Raw genomic sequence first — 17,070 nt, 5'->3', positions numbered from 1 at the left:
CACTGAAATTTTCTCAAATATGCAAAATACCGACTTTGCATAGTACCCACCGTTAGAAATGACAAGAACCTTTACTTTCCTCCATTTTTCTGGAATATACAAAATACAGACTTTATATATCGCCGACTGTCAGGAAATAATTTCTCTGTCACTGCTTGAATTTCCGCCGCTGCAATTATAAAAGGTCCGCCGGAGTTTCGTACCACGTCTCTTTCCTTAGACTAGAAGGCTTGGATGAACTTTCAAGGCTGCTACAATTATTAGTCCAAAAATTATATTGAATCCTTCTAATTACTCGCTTATGTTATGACCTTTCCGAATATTTTTCTAAAACTATCTTCAGTGTTCTCTTCAGCTCCTCATCGTTTATTTTCAATGCTTTAGATTTCACATATCGTTTGTGTGTTATTCACGACCAAGAATTTTTCCTTCATTCCTTAAATTTCAATATCTTCAACGGATCAAAAACCAACCAAAGACATAAATATCTTTGAATAAGGAATAATCACTCGTCTCCTTAACTTTTCATTTTATATAAAACCCTTTCACCATAACCAAACTGTTTCTGCTGCTGCAACCAAAAGAACATCCATTTCAGCAGCCAAGTATCTCCATCCTTATTGAATGACTTGCATTTGTTCTCGCCCCCAACCAGTTATGTATGGTTAAATCCTTAGGATGTAAAAATATCCTTTGTTTTCATAGAAGGCAGCATCTTTGGGTGGATGCTTTGCCCCTCCAACTTTCGAAATTCCAAAGTTATCTTCACTTTACTTTGCCAAAGCAAAATTCCTACGAAAATCTTTGAGTGGGTATTTGAGAATGGGGAAACTCCTATTTGTTGAAAAATTTAAGAGCTGGGGTTTCGTCCTTATTATAAGACGATTAATATGAGGCTCATTTAACAGATAATTGCCACTTTGATCTTTTTTTATTGTCTGAATATAGAAATAGAGAAAATGGTAATGTGGCCCATCAAGGCAAGAAAAAATTTTCTTATTGTGGGAATATACTCGGCCCCCTACTTCGGATTAGATTAATTTCTGGCAGTTCCTCGTTGAAGTTGTTCTCCAATACAGAGGGAGAGGAAATGTTTTATCATGGAGGAAACACCATCACCTCTATTAGCGATGCCAAGGAAGCACAGCTTTATTTTGTTTCCCTGTCAAAATATATGGGATTTTTTCTGTCTTCTCTTATTTTAGCTAATTTGAGTTTAAAATACATGCCATAAAAATGTGTTGAGCTAAAGAGAAAATTACTTGTAATTAGCATGGAGTTTGAAGACAAGTTAAATTATCCTTAGGCTTTAAGTGTGTACAGTGGTAAAGGAGGTATGATACAAAATTTTTTGAAAACATGTTGGGGGTTTATGTCAAAATTCCTATATTTTATTTCACAGAATTACTAAATTATGTCTTAAGGATCAATGGATTTTACGCAAACAATACTATATTTGTATTCACTTTTCCTTTTGCATATTTATCAAGTTTTCAAGCGGTTATATTTGGCGCCTAAAAATATGCAAGAAAACTGTTTACAGTAGATATCATGTTCTTCTGTAAAGTTCATGTGGTGACTTTCGATAAAATCGAGATAAAATGGTTGTTAGGATAAATTAAACTTAATACATTTACTTAAATTAAATTTGATTTCACAATTCTATTTGGAAAAACTGATATAAATGCATTTAATTTGTATTTATTTTTTATTTATGGAAAGGGTAACACTTTTTGTTAAATACATAAATAAAAAAAATAAAAATTATCAACGGCAACGCTGTTGAATGACGCGAAAAAATCGGTAGTTAAACTATCGCTAAAATTAACTTGATTTTATTTCCAAAAATATTTGTTTATAGTTAAATGTTAGTATTTTTTTTCGAAATTTTCACAGTTTAATTAAATTTTCTTTTATGCCTCAATCATTTATGAACTAATCGTAGGTATAAAGTTCAATGACCGCACGGACGAAAAAAACTGTTTTTCATATGTTTGGGTGTAAAAATTATATGTTTGGAACTCAAATTTTTTAAAACAATATTTTTAAGTGCAAGCATATAATGTTCATAAACTTGCCTAACATGTTTGGGACATATATGTTAATATGTTAGAACATATTATGTTTGGGACATAAAATGTTTGTAAATATAATATGCTTAGAAGCAAACATATATTAATTTAGAAATAGCCTATAAACATATATGTGTTTATAAAGAGAGAGAGAGTATGCTGCAAGTAAAATAATGGAAGTAATGGATTGAAGCCTTAAAAATATATTCATACAAAGAAAATTTCAATAAAATTTTTTTACTTGGCCTAAAGTCAAGTTGACTTTAGCCCAAAAGTTTTTTCTTTCATGTTATGATACCCATTTTTAAGTCAAATCACTTAATTATAAAGACAATACGACTTCATTGAAAAGTTTATCGACTTTTGGACAAGGAAAAAAACTTTATATTAGAAAAATGCGCCTTTTATGCTAAGCAAAATTTCCATTCGTATTTAAAGGACATGAAATCTTTGGCCTCATGACAATATTTTTTTCAGTGCATGAAGGCTACAACTTTCTTGGGCCCAAAAGTCGTTAGGTTAAGTGGCAGCCCGATGTATCAGGCTCACTTAGACTATTCAGTCCATTGTGATACCACATTGGTGAATTTCTCTGACAATATTCGTTAAAATGCCTATCGTCTGCAAACTTTCTCACCATCAATAGGGTTACCTGAAGATAGTCACTATTTTGATATTTCACCAATACACTCAAAAAAATTACATGGATCCAAAGACCTCCATTCATGATTCTGCGACAAATCTGCTACTTCTTTATAATAAAGACAGTTTTAAGAAATCAATCAACTCTAGACAAGAAAATGTATACCTAGATAGAAAAGCCTCAAACGAAGTCTTAGCCCATATTTGAAGCTTTTTATCTTTAAACCCAAGATTCAACATCTCAGTCACTTTAAAAATTATTTTCTTAAATAATTTTTTTTTTCTTTAAGTAAATGAGCCCTGCTTTAAAGACATAGACTTTAAGGAAGGTACGCAAATTCCAAAATTACCTGCCCTATATTTAATGGAAAATATTTTTAAATCAAAGATGACAATTTTTTTTTTTATTTATTTATTTAAGCATATCCTGTACAACAAGATTAAAGTCTTATAATTAAAGTACAGGAATTTTAATAAAAACACAATATCTGTTATAAATTTAAAAAGCAAAAATGAATCATGATAATATTAATTTATATTAAAAATTAATGAAATGATTACAAAATTTTGATAAAAATGAAAATATGTTTAAAATTAAAATTAAATTTAAAGGTTTAATATATTGAAAAAAGTTTTGAACATTTGTGTGTTCATAACAAAGTAATTATTAAATAAATAAATTTAAAGTATCAAGTAAAAAAATAAAAAAAAAAACAAAACATTTAAAATATAATATGTGTTAATGATTGATAACTGGATTAATTAGTTTGCAAAGACTGGTAATGAGCAAAAATTAATTTTTTAAATTTCATTGTGTTGTTAGTTTGCTGCCAATTATTAGGTAGATTATTCCAGAGACGTATGGTGTAAACAAATAAATGCCACTCAGAGACTAGGCTTCGATACCGCATTGGAACAATTTTTTTACCCCGGGCCGATCTATTAAAACGAAGCTTCTCATATAAATACCGTGGTTGACCCGAGTTGATTATTTTGTGAAGGAATACAAGTGATCTTATATTAATCATATCATCAAATGATACCCCAAATATCAAGGATCTATATCGTGAAATAGGGTCATAACGCCTCAATCCATATACGTATCTTACTACACCATTATAGACAACAAGTTTAGGTTGTAAAGGGTGATTTGTTAAGAGCTTGATAACTTTTTTAAAAAAAAAAACGCATAAAATTTGCAAAATCTCATCGGTTCTTTATTTGAAACGTTAGATTGGTCCATGACATTTACTTTTTGAAGATAATTTCATTTAAATGTTGACCGCGGCTGCGTCTTAGGTGGTCCATTCGGAAAGTCCAATTTTGGGCAACTTTTTCGAGCATTTCGGCCGGAATAGCCCGAATTTCTTCGGAAATGTTGTCTTCCAAAGCTGGAATAGTTGCTGGCTTATTTCTGTAGACTTTAGACTTGACGTAGCCCCACAAAAAATAGTCTAAAGGCGTCAAATCGCATGATCTTGGTGGCCAACTTACCGGTCCATTTCTTGAGATGAATTGTTCTCCGAAGTTTTCCCTCAAAATGGCCATAGAATCGCGAGCTGTGTGGCATGTAGCGCCATCTTGTTGAAACCACATGTCAACCAAGTTCAGTTCTTCCATTTTTGGCAACAAAAAGTTTGTTAGCATCGAACGATAGCGATCGCCATTCACCGTAACGTTGCGTCCAACAGCATCTTTGAAAAAATACGGTCCAATGATTCCACCAGCGTACAAACCACACCAAACAGTGCATTTTTCGGGATGCATGGGCAGTTCTTGAACGGCTTCTGGTTGCTCTTCACTCCAAATGCGGCAATTTTGCTTATTTACGTAGCCATTCAACCAGAAATGAGCCTCATCGCTGAACAAAATTTGTCGATAAAAAAGCGGATTTTCTGCCAACTTTTCTAGGGCCCATTCACTGAAAATTCGACGTTGTGGCAGATCGTTCGGCTTCAGTTCTTGCACGAGCTGTATTTTATACGGTTTTACACCAAGATCTTTGCGTAAAATCTTCCATGTGGTCGAATAACACAAACCCAATTGCTGCGAACGGCGACGAATCGACATTTCACGGTCTTCAGCAACACTCTCAGAAACAGACGCAATATTCTCTTCTTTACGCACTGTACGCATTCGTGTGGTTGGTTTAATGTCCAATAAAGTAAACTGAGTGCGAAACTTGGTCACAATCGCATTAATTGTTTGCTCACTTGGTCGATTATGTAGACCATAAATCGGACGTAAAGCGCGAAACACATTTCGAACCGAACACTGATTTTGGTAATAAAATTCAATGATTTGCAAGCGTTGCTCGTTAGTAAGTCTATTCATGATGAAATGTCAAAGCATACTGAGCATCTTTCTCTTTGACACCATGTCTGAAATCCCACGTGATCTGTCAAATACTAATGAAAATCCTAACCTCAAAAGAATCACCCTTTATAAGCTTTGATAACAGATCATTAGTTTTGTCAGTGCACCGATCGATGCACAAATGTTAGTTAAACAACAATTGCTCGTAAGATTTTTTTTAATTAAAAACAAGTAAGGAAAGTCTAAAGTCGGGTGGGGCCGACTATATTATACCCTGCACCACTTTGTAGATCTAAATTTTCGATACCATACCACATCCGTCAATTGTGTTGGGTGCTATATATAAAATGTTTGTCCCAAATACATACATTTTAATATCTCTCGATCTGGACAGAATTGGATATACTTCTACAAATTCTATAGACTCAAAATTTACAATGCTAATTATACACCCTGTGCAAAACTTCAACTAAATCGGAGAAAAAAACTGGCCTCTGTGGTCATATGAGTGTAAATCGGGCGAAAGCTATATATGGGAGCTATATCTAAATCTGAACCGATTTCAATCAAATTTAGCACACTTGACTATACTGCTAATTGTACTCCTAGCGCAAAATTTCAACCAAATTGGGCCAAAACACTTGCTTCTAGGACCATATTAGTCCATATCGGACAAAAGATATATATGGGAGCTATATCTAAATCTGAACCTATTTCAATCAAATTGAGTACAATTAACTACACTACTAATTGTGCTCCTAGTGCAAAATTTCAACCAAATTGGGCCAAAACTCTGGCTTCTAGGAACATATTACATATCGGGCGAAAGCTATATATGGGAGCTATATCTAAATCTGAACCGATTTCAATCAAATTTGGCACACATGACTATACTACTAATTGTACTCCTAGTGCTAAATTTCAACCAAATTGGGCCAAAACTCTGGCTTCTAGGAACATATTAGTACATATCGGGCGAAAGCTATATATGGGAGCTATATCTAAATCTGAACCGATTTCAATCAAATTTGGCACACATGACTATACTACTAATTGTACTCATAGTGCAAAATTTCAACCAAATTGGGTCAAAACTCTGGCGTCTGGGGCCATATAAGCCATATCGGGCGAAAGATATATATGGAAGCTATATCTAAATCTGAACCGATTTCAATCAAATTTGGCACACATGACTATACTACTAATTGTACTCCTAGTGCAAAATTTCAACCAAATTGGGCCAAAACTCTGGCTTCTGGGGCCATATAAGTGCATATCGGGCGAAAGATATATATGGAAGCTATATCTAAATCTGAACCGATTTCAATCAAATTTGGCACACATGACTATACTACTAATTGTACTCCTTGTGCAAAATTTCAAGCTAATCGGGATAAAACTCTGGCTTCTGGGTCCATATAAGTGCATATCGGGCGAAATATATATATGGGAGCTATATCTAAATCTGAACCGATTTCTTCCAAAATCAATAGGGTTCTATTCTGACCCAAAAAAGCAACACGTGCCAAATTTGAAGGCGATTGGACTTATATTGCGACCTAGACTTTGATCACAAAAACGTGTTCACAGACAGACGGACGGACAGACGGACATGGTTATATCGACTCAGGGAACCACCCTGAGCATTATTGCCAAAGACACTATATGTCTACCTCGTCTCCTTCTTGGTGTTACAAACATATCCACTAACTTATAATACCCTGTTCCACAGTGTGGCGGAGGGTATAAAAAAAACCTGTTCTAAATTTATTGAAAAATATTTTTAAAGCAAAGATAAAAAAAGTTTTCTTTTAATTGAAATTTATTTATTTCAAAGAAATTCTTAGGTTAAAGTGGCAGCCCGAGTTAGTTTCAGGCTCACTTAGACTATTCAGTCCATTGTATTAAATTCTTCCTTAATAGAGCTCACATATTTTTGAAGCTAATATATAAACAATTTGTAAATCCTCTATGAAATAAAAGTAAATTCTTACCCCCCCACCCAAAAAAAAACAGTCATTGATAAAACCAACCGCATCATTCATTTACCATAGATAAACCCTCGAACAGTGTATTTACATTCCGAAAACAATATGCAATCAATCAATATGCAAATTACTTCAAAGGTGTCAGATTAAATTAAAAAACAGAATATCTTCATCTCACCCACATTGAAGCCAATCAAATTGACTGGCATGCAAATTTAGCATAGCAAACATATCCTTGTACACACACACACTCACGTACACTGGCTTATATTACAGTCAAACACATTTGCATAGAATATGCAAATGAAGTAAACCGAAAAAAAAACACGCACACAAAACAATTTCCCAAACAACCATCTCTTAATGATATCTTCCTAACCTTTTTGTTTGGGTTTTTTTTTTTCAGGGCTCCCTTAACCTCCACAATACGTGGAGTAGGAGGCATTGGCCTAGCGAATGCCACAGGACGTGCTGAAAGTAGTATTGGCGGTTCTGAATACAGTTTCCCACCCAGTTATCGTTCACGTAATACCACACCTGGTACTATCAGCAGTGAGCGGAGCATTGAAACTGAACCATCGGGACGTCTTTTGGCCAATGAGGATATACCTGAGCCATTGAGTGTGGAACAACTCTCTGAATACAATACCCTACAGCAAAGGACAATGCAACGACGGTTAAGTTCAACTCCAGCTACACAACTCTCATTGACAGCCAGCACGTTAACAACGACATCAGCAGCAACAACAATACCAGCAATGACATCAACCAATTCAAAGAGTAGCAGCAGTGGTGGTGGTGAAGTGCTCAGCAGTAAAACCCTAACGGAAGAGAAGCGTAATTCCTTGCAATTGGATAGGAATTGCATAATAAGCCAGAGAGATACTTCAAGTGATAAGAAAGATGACTTAGTTACTATTGTTACCATAACACCCCCACAAACGACAGCAACAGATAATAACAATGCAGCCGCCGTAGATACAGTTGAAAGTCAAAATACTACCAATTTAGATATGAGCCAAAGTGGTTCAAGAGAACAACTAGAAATTTTGGCACATTTGTAGAGAAACTTCTTTTGGGGTCTGCAAAACGAAACAATAGAGGGCAAGTGGATTAAAAATATCTAAAAAATCCTAAATTTTTTTTTATTTAAATTTTATTAAGCCTCTTCACAATAAAATATTGTAACATTTTAAGGCTTAAGGAAACATAACCAGTGATAATTACAAAAATAGAAATCAGATTCTAAAGATAGGATATTAAGGCAGGCATAAAGTAAATAACAATGCTGGTATTCTCTTACTTAAAAAATATTATAGTGAGGCTAAAGATTTCATGTCCTTAAAATGAATGCGAAAAAATTGTTTTTTTTTTACTTGAATCATAGCATAATTTCTACTTGAAGTCGAATCTGAATCTGAAACTTTTTAACGACACATAAGATGTCGTTAAAAAGTTCATAAATAACTTTGATAGCACATGAAGAAAAAATTAAAAAATAAAAATTTTTTCCGAGAATTAAAGTAGGCAAAACTTAATTTTAAAAGCGAATTGTATCTAAAGGAAATTCCTTGATTCTTTTCAGTCTACGCGATCTATATACAATTTTATAGGAATGGAATTTTCAGCAAATTTTCTATAGAAATACAATTTTGACAAAGTTTTATAAATAAAATTTTGAAAAAAGTTCCCAGAGAAATGAAATGTTGACAAATTTTTTACAGAAATAAAATTTTGACAAAATTTTCTGTGGAAATAAAATTTTTACAAAATTTCCTATAGAAATAAAATTTTGCAAATATTTTCTATAGTAATAAAATTTGAAAAAATTTTCTATAGAAATAAAATTTTACAAACATTTTCTTTAGTAATAAAATTTGGAAAAATTTTCTATAGAAATAAAATTTTGAGAAAATTTTCTGTTGAAATAAAATTTTGAGAAAATTTTCTGTTGAAATAAAATTCTGACAAAATTTATTATTGAAATAAATTTTTGAAAAAATTTTCTAAAGAAATAAAATTTTGACAAAATTTTCTATAGAAACAAAATTTTGACAAAATTTTCGAACAGAAAAAAAATGTTTCCAAATTTTCAATAGAAATAAAACTTTAAAAAAAATTTTTCTACAGAAATAAAATTTTGATAAAATTTTCTGTGGAAAAAAATTTTCACAAAATTTTCTTTAGAAATAAAATAAAATAAATTACAAAATTTCCTATAGAAATAAAATTTTGCAAAAATTTTCTATAGTAATCACATTAGGAAAAAATTTCTAAAGAAATAAAATTTTGACAAAATTTTCTGCTGAAATAAAATTTTGACAAAATTTTCAGTTGAAATAAAATTTTGACAAAATTTTCTATAGAAATAAAATTTTGACAAAATTTTCTAAAAGAAATAAAATGTTTACAAAATTTTCTGTAGAAATAAAATTTTGACAAAATTTTCTATAGAAATAAAACTTTGACAAAATTTTTCTACAGAAATAAAATTTGGCAAAATTTTCTGTGGAAATAAATTTTCACAAAATTTTCTATAGAAATAAAATTTTTACAAAATTTCCTATAGAAATAAAATCTTAAGAAAATTTTCTATAGAAATAACATTTTGATAAAATTTTCTATGGAAATAAAATTTTTACAAAACTTTGTATAGAAATAAAATTTTGACAAAATTCTCTATAGAAGTAAAATTTTTATAAACTTTTCTGTTGAAATAAAATTTTGATAAACATTTCTATCGAAATAAACTGTTGACAAAATTTTGTATATAAATAAAATTTTGACAAAATTTTTTATAGAAATAAAATTTTGGCAAAATTTTCTATAGAAACAAAATTTTGGCAAAATTTTCTATAAAAATAAAATTTTGGCAAAATTTTCTATACAAATAAAATTTTGCAAAATTTTTCTTTAGTAATAAAACTTTGATAAAATTTTCTATACAAATAAAATTTTGACAAACTTTTCCGTTGAAATATAATTTTGCAAAAATTTTCTGTAGAAATTAAATTTGTGCAAAAATTTTCTATAGAAATAATTTTTTTATTTCTATAGAAAATTTATTTCTATAGAAATAAAAAAATTCTATATAATTATAACTTTAAAAAAAAATTATAGAAATAAAAATTTGGCACAATTTTCTATAGAAATAAATTTTCACAAAATTATCTATAGAAATAAAATTTTGACAACATTTTCTATAGAAATAAAATTTTGGCTAAAATTTTCTATAAAAACAAAAGTTTGACAATATTTTCTATAGAAATAAAATTTTGACAAAATTTTCTATAGCAATAAAATGTTGACAAAAATGACAAAAATCTATAGAAATGAAATTTTCAGAAAATTTTCTATAGAAATAAAATTTTGAGAAAATTTTCTATAGAAATATTATTTTGAGAACATTTTCTATAGAAAAAACTTTTGACAAAATTTTCTTTAGAAATAAAATGTTGACATAACTTTCTATAGAAATAAAATTTTGAAAAAATTTTCTATAGAAATAAAATTTTGACAAACTTTCCTGTTGAAATATAATTTTACAAAAGTTTTCTATAGAGAGTAAATTTGTGCAAAAATTTTCAATAGAAATAAATTTTCTATAGAAATAAAATTTTGCAAACATTTTCTATATAATTACAACTTTAAAATGTTTTTTATAGAAGTACAGTGTTGACACAATTTTCTATAGAAATAAAATTTTCACAAAACTATCTATAGAAATAAAATTTTGATACAATTTTCTATAGAAATAAAATTTTCACAAAATTATCTAAAGAAATAAAATTTTGAGAAAATTTTCTATAGAAATAAAATATTGAGAAAATTTTCTATAGAAATCAAATTTTGAGAAAATTTTCAGTAGAAATAAAATTTTGACAAAATTTTCTATAGAAATGAAATGTTGACAAGACTTCCTATAGAAATAAAATTTTGACAAAATTCTCTATAGAAATAAAATTTTGACAAATTTTTCTTTAGAAATGTTGACTAAATTTTCTATAGAAGTAAAATATTGACAAAATTTTATATAGAAATAACATTTTGACAAAATTTTCTATAAAAATAAAATGTTGACAAGCTTTTTTGTTGAAATATAATTTTGCAAAAGTCTTCTATGGAAATTAACTTTGTGCAAACATTATATTATATATAATTACAACTTAAAAAAAAAATTTATAGAAGTACAGTTTTGACACAATTTGCTATAGAAATAAAATTTTTACAAAATTATCTATAGAAATAAAATTTTGGCAAAAAGTTTCTATAGGAATAAAATTTTGCAAAAATGTTCTATATAAATAAAATTTGGCACAATTTTCTATAGGAATAAAATTTTGCAAAAATGTTCTATATAAATAAAATTTTGACACAATTTTCTATAGAAATAAAATTTTGAGAACATTTTCTATAGAAATAAAATTTTGAGAATATTTTCTATAGAAAAAACTTTTGACTAAATTTTCTTTAGAAATTAAATGTTGACAAAATTTTCTATAGAAACGAAAGGTGGACAAAACTTTCTATAGAAATAAAATTTTGACAAAATTCTCTATAGAAATAAAATTTTGACTAATTTTTCTATAGAAATGTTGACTAAATTTTCTATAGAAATAAAATTTCGACAAAATTTTCTATAAAAATAAAATGTTGACAAACTTTTCTGTTGAAATATAATTTTGCAAAAGTTTTTTTATAGAAATTAAATTTGTGCTAAAATTTTCTATAGAAATCAATTTTGTATAGAAATAAAATTTTGCAAAAATTTTCTATATAATTACAACTTTAAAAAAAAAATTTATAGAAATAAAATTTTGACACAATTTTCTATAGAAATAAAATTTTCACAAAATTATCTATAGAAATAAAATGTTGGCAAAATTTTTCTACAGGAATAAAATTTTGCAAAAATTTTCTATAGAAATAAAATTTTGACACAATTTTCTATAGAAATAAAATTTTGACAACATTTTCTATAGAAACAAAATATTAGAAAAAAATCTTTATATTTAATATCTATAAAGATTTTAGTTTTCGTGTCCATTGTGCGTAGGTTACCCTTTTTAGTAGAAGTATCGCTAAAACATTTAAACTTCAACACTTTTACATTTAAAGGGATATTTATAAACCCAAAAAATTGTCGCTAATAGGAGGGATCATAATATATAATATTGCAAATGCTGAAATAAGGTTCTAAAATAAAATAATATAAATGTCTTTCGAAGAAAAAAATCAAATTTTTCATAATTCAAACATCAAATTTTCAAAATAAGATTTTTTTTTAAATTTGATAGATTTGTGGTAAAATTTTCTTAAAATTTTGGTAGATTATTTTTGGCAAGAGCGGCAACCGTGTGTTCAATCCCGTAACCCTCGTATATAGTTTCTTTCTATTTTTTCATCGTGATAAAAAATTTTGTTGATATTTTAATGTTCGCCAAATAAACATTTGACCAGTGTGACTATAACCCAAAAATTGATACAAATTTTTATTGACTTAGTTTGGGCTAGCGTAATATGGGTCTGCCTGGTATAGCCTTTCTCATTCGCTTTCTTACATTTTTGTTTATTTTTTTTTTGGAAATACGAATGAAAAATAAATTGCCATAGAATTCACTTGCCTTGTCCTTAGAATGTTTATGCAAATGTGACCATAGTTTCATGTATAGTAATATCTTAAATCTAAACTATTCTATACTGTGTTATATAAACTATACACGACAACAAGAAACAAACAAAAACTAACTGTATTATTGTAAAACACACACTTTGTTATAAAAATTTGCAATTAGTTTATAAGAAAATACAAACATATATTTACACATTTATATGTGGAAACAACTAAACTATATTCTCATTATTAATCCAAAGGTATTTATTTTTTTATATAAAAACAAAAACGAAAAACACATACACACACAAAACAAAACAATTGTTAAAATATTATTTGTTATACAATAATTTAAGAAAAAGAAAAATAAAACCGAAACAAAAACAAATAATCTCAATCATGTATAAACAAAAGCTATATAATTTAAAGAAATACAAAAAAAAAACAAAAACTTTTATTTAATCTATAATGTAAATAATATATATAATCATTTTTGGTAAAAGAAAATTCAAAGCATATACAAAACCATTAAAAAAATATATATCAAATATATCTAAATATAACAATAACAAATTACATATTAATTTAAATACTACAACTACTACTACTCCTATTCAACTCTAAATTTATATATACATATAGACATTGATAATCCTTAAATTTAAATGTTTTTATGTAATTTATAAGTTAAACAAAAGAGAGAAAAACTCTACAAAAAATATACGACTACGACAAATATGTAAATTAGAAATGACAAACAACAAAAACCAAAATAATAAAACAAAAATTTAATAAAAACAAAAGAAACCCCCCAAACAAACAACATTATTACAGAAAATAAATGTATGAAAAAAATTGTTAGAAAAAATAATAAATATCGTATTTTTATTTCTATGGTAAGATTGAAAAATTCACTCAATTGACCCAGTTTACCATTCTATGCGGTTTAGGGAAAGTAACGCCTCAATTGACTTTCGATCCCTGATTTGGTTATTTTGCTTTGTGTTTTTTTTTTTGCATTTCATATTGTGGCTTTGGCTTGTGGGTTAGTATGTGACTAGGATTTTTTTTTTAGCAAAACCAAATCCAGTTCAATATGTTTGGATTTTTTTTGTTCTTATACAATGGCATGCGTATGGCTTCATATGTGATTTTTTGCGTTTAGGCTGTGGCTTTTTTATGCTTTGTATTCATGTGTAGGTGTGCGTGTGTATGTAATTCAATATCCTTTAATATTGCTGTTGAACTTAATGTACTGGAAACCTTTTCTTTCTTTAGGGGATTTTTTTGATTTTTGTATGTGTTTTGAATAAACGACTAATGCGGTTTGACCTTTTTCACACCCTACTTCATATCTTTTTGGCATAGGAGATTAGGCGTTATTTGCAAGCAATATAAGGAGAGATAAGACATAGTGTGGAGGGTGTGTTCCTCTCCACCATAGTATTGAGATCTACAAGTTTTCGTATAGAGCTTAAGCCAAATTAGCCTAATTTAAGCAAAAAGTTACACTTAAAAAACATATTGTCTTGAGGCCAAAGATTTCAAGTCCTGTCTTATCGTGTAAATTTACCCCGCCAATGACAAATCCATGTTAAAGTGACTGGTCCCTTCCATACGTGTGGACTAGAACTGGGACTGGTCCACCCACACACCAGGTACTAGTCATGTACCGATCCTGGGGTTGATCCATTTCCCATAGGGTTTTTACTTAAATTATAATAAATATTACTATAAGATTTTTCTTAGATTTTCGTTCTGCCTTCCTTGTTGGAATAATAAAAAATTCATGTATTTTTTTAACTCTACGTCTTTTTAATAAATTTTAATTTATTTTTCCTAATTTTTTGCGAGAATCATATTGAATTGAATTCCTCAGGAGTATACCAAATATTTTTAGAAATTAAATTTCATATGTATCCAATCACAGTATTTGACATTGATTTTTTGGAAAAATATCGACCGAACATTTTTCCCATATTTCATTTTACAAGTATCAGGCAAACAGAAAATTAAAACAGTAACACAACCAACTTACATGTATAGTATAGACAACAACAAATATACGTAAAGCTACTCTAGAACCACTACACTCGTCAGCTGTATGTGTATTGCACTGAGTTGTTTTTACTATTCAGTGATGCCAACTCTCGAATGACAAAAAAAGCTTCAAAAATCGAAGTATAAAAAATCGGAAAATTCTCTGTGTTCTGATGAGCCGATTTACATGAAATTTTTAGAAAACGGTAAGCATGATCATGTGGTGAAAATAGGACGCTTTATGTTTTTGAGAACAACTCGCCCCTTTGACCCACTTTTTGAAAATCGAATCAAAGTTCTCAGATTCTTTTGGAATGTTCAAGGATGATTAGTGGTGGCGTCTAGACATAAATCCGCAGCTTTATTTTTCAATATTTGGTGGGGGAGGGTGACCTGCCCTTTGCCCGACTTTTATAATGTACAGTCAAATTTTACAAGTATCAGGCGAACAGAAAATTAAAACAATAACAATGTATTGCATTGTATTTTTTTAGTATTGTTCGATTATCACTACCATATATTTGTTGTTGTTTGTTTGTAAGTAGGAAATAATCAGTGCTGCCAACTACTGTGAAACAAAAATAGCTAAATCAAACAACAAATTTTAACAGAAAATATCTAAATACAAACAAAAATAGCTAAATGATTTTTTTTTTTTTCGAATTAAAACAATTAAATTTTTGTACTTTTCGTATTAAAATTGATAAAAAAAAAATAATATTTTAAACAAATAGTCATTCGGGATCATTTTTTATTAATCCCTAGTTTTCAAAATATAGAATTCCGGGATGCCAGAATTTTTTTCGGGATCCCGAAAGTTTCGGCATTCTCTAAATACATCGACAAAAAATTGTTGTACATTAAAACAATTTAGTTGAAAATCAATTTTATAACAAAAAACAAGTATATACGGCCGTAAGTTCGGCCAGGCCGAAGCTTATGTACCCTCCACCATGGATTGCGTAAAAACTTCTACTGAAGACTGTCATCCACAATCGAATTACTTGGGTTGCGGTAACACTTGCCGATGGCAAGGTATCTTACAACTTCCTAACACCGTCTTCTAAATTGCAAGGTAGTCCATACGGGATATATATTAAACTAAAAAAGGCCGATTAAATACGTAATATAATTAAGTTTGAGAAAATTTTATATAGAAATAAAATTTTGACAACATAAAATCTTGACAACATTTTTTATAGAAATAAAATTTGGCAATATTTTCTATAGAAATAAAATTTGGCAACATTTTCTATAGAAATAAAATTTGACAAAATTTTCTATAGAAATAAAATTTTGACAGATTATTTTTGGCTCTAGTGCCAACCATTATTATGAATCGATATTGACCAATTTTTGTGTGATTGGGGATCGGCTATATATATAACTATTGACCGATATGGACCAATTTTGGCATGGTTATTAGCGGCCATATTCTAACACTACGTTCCAAATTTCAACCGAATCGGATGAATTTTGCTCCTCCAAGAGGCTCCGGAGTTCAAATCTGGGAAACGGTTTGTATGGGGGCTATATATAATTATGGACCGATATGGACCAATTTTTGCATGGTTGTTATAAACCATATACTAACACCACGTACCAAATTTCAACCGAATCGGATGAATTTTGATCCTCCATGAGGTTCCGGAGGTCAAATCTGGGGATCGATGTATATGGGGTCTATATATAATTATGGACCGATATGAACCACTTCTTGCGTGTTTGTTAGAGACCACATACTAACATCACCTTCCAAATTTCATTCGAATCGGATGAATTTTGCTCCTCCAAGAGGCTCCGGAGATCAAATCTGGGAAACGGTTTATATGGGGTCTATATATAATTATGGACCGATTTGGACCACTTCTTGCGTGTTTGTTAGAGACCAAATACTAACATCACGTTCCAAATTTCAACCGGATCGGATTAATTTTGCTCCTCCAAGAGGCTCCGGAGATCAACTCTGGGGATCGGTTTATATGGGGGCTATATATAATTATGGACCGATATTTACAAATTTGTGCATGATTGTTAGAGACCATGTACTAACACCACGTACCAAATATCAACCGGATCGGATGAATTTTGCTCCTCTAAGAGGCTCCGGAGGTCAAATCTGGGGATCGGTTTATATGGGGGCTATATATAATTATGGACCGATATGGACCAATTTTTGCATGGTTGTTAGAGACCATATACTTAGACCACGTACCAAATTTCAAACGGATCGGATGAAATTTGGTCCCGGAGGTCAAATCTGGGGATCGGTTTATAAGGGGGCTATATATAATTATGGACCGATATTTACAAATTTGTGCATGATTGTTAGAGACCATGTACTAACACCACGTACCAAATATCAACCGGATCGGATGAATTTTGCTCCTCTAAGAGG

At 29.6% G+C, this 17,070-nt stretch overlaps 1 protein-coding gene across 1 annotated transcript in view; it reads left to right on the top strand.

Annotated features, from left to right (window-relative positions):
- LOC142238680 (uncharacterized) overlaps positions 1-8,664 on the top strand; it is a 339,972-nt gene extending 331,308 nt beyond the window's left edge. Inside the window, exon 6 of the mRNA XM_075310386.1 lies at positions 7,425-8,664. Within this exon, the coding sequence (XP_075166501.1) occupies positions 7,425-8,082 (658 nt within the window). The 3' untranslated portion in view covers positions 8,083-8,664. The remainder of the gene's footprint in view (positions 1-7,424) is intronic.
- Positions 8,665-17,070: the final 8,406 nt, after the last annotated feature.

This window comes from Haematobia irritans, chromosome 5 (genome assembly GCF_050003625.1).
Source record: "Haematobia irritans isolate KBUSLIRL chromosome 5, ASM5000362v1, whole genome shotgun sequence".
NCBI classification, from domain to species: domain Eukaryota; kingdom Metazoa; phylum Arthropoda; class Insecta; order Diptera; family Muscidae; genus Haematobia; species Haematobia irritans.
This window is presented reverse-complemented; position numbering and strand designations above follow the sequence as displayed.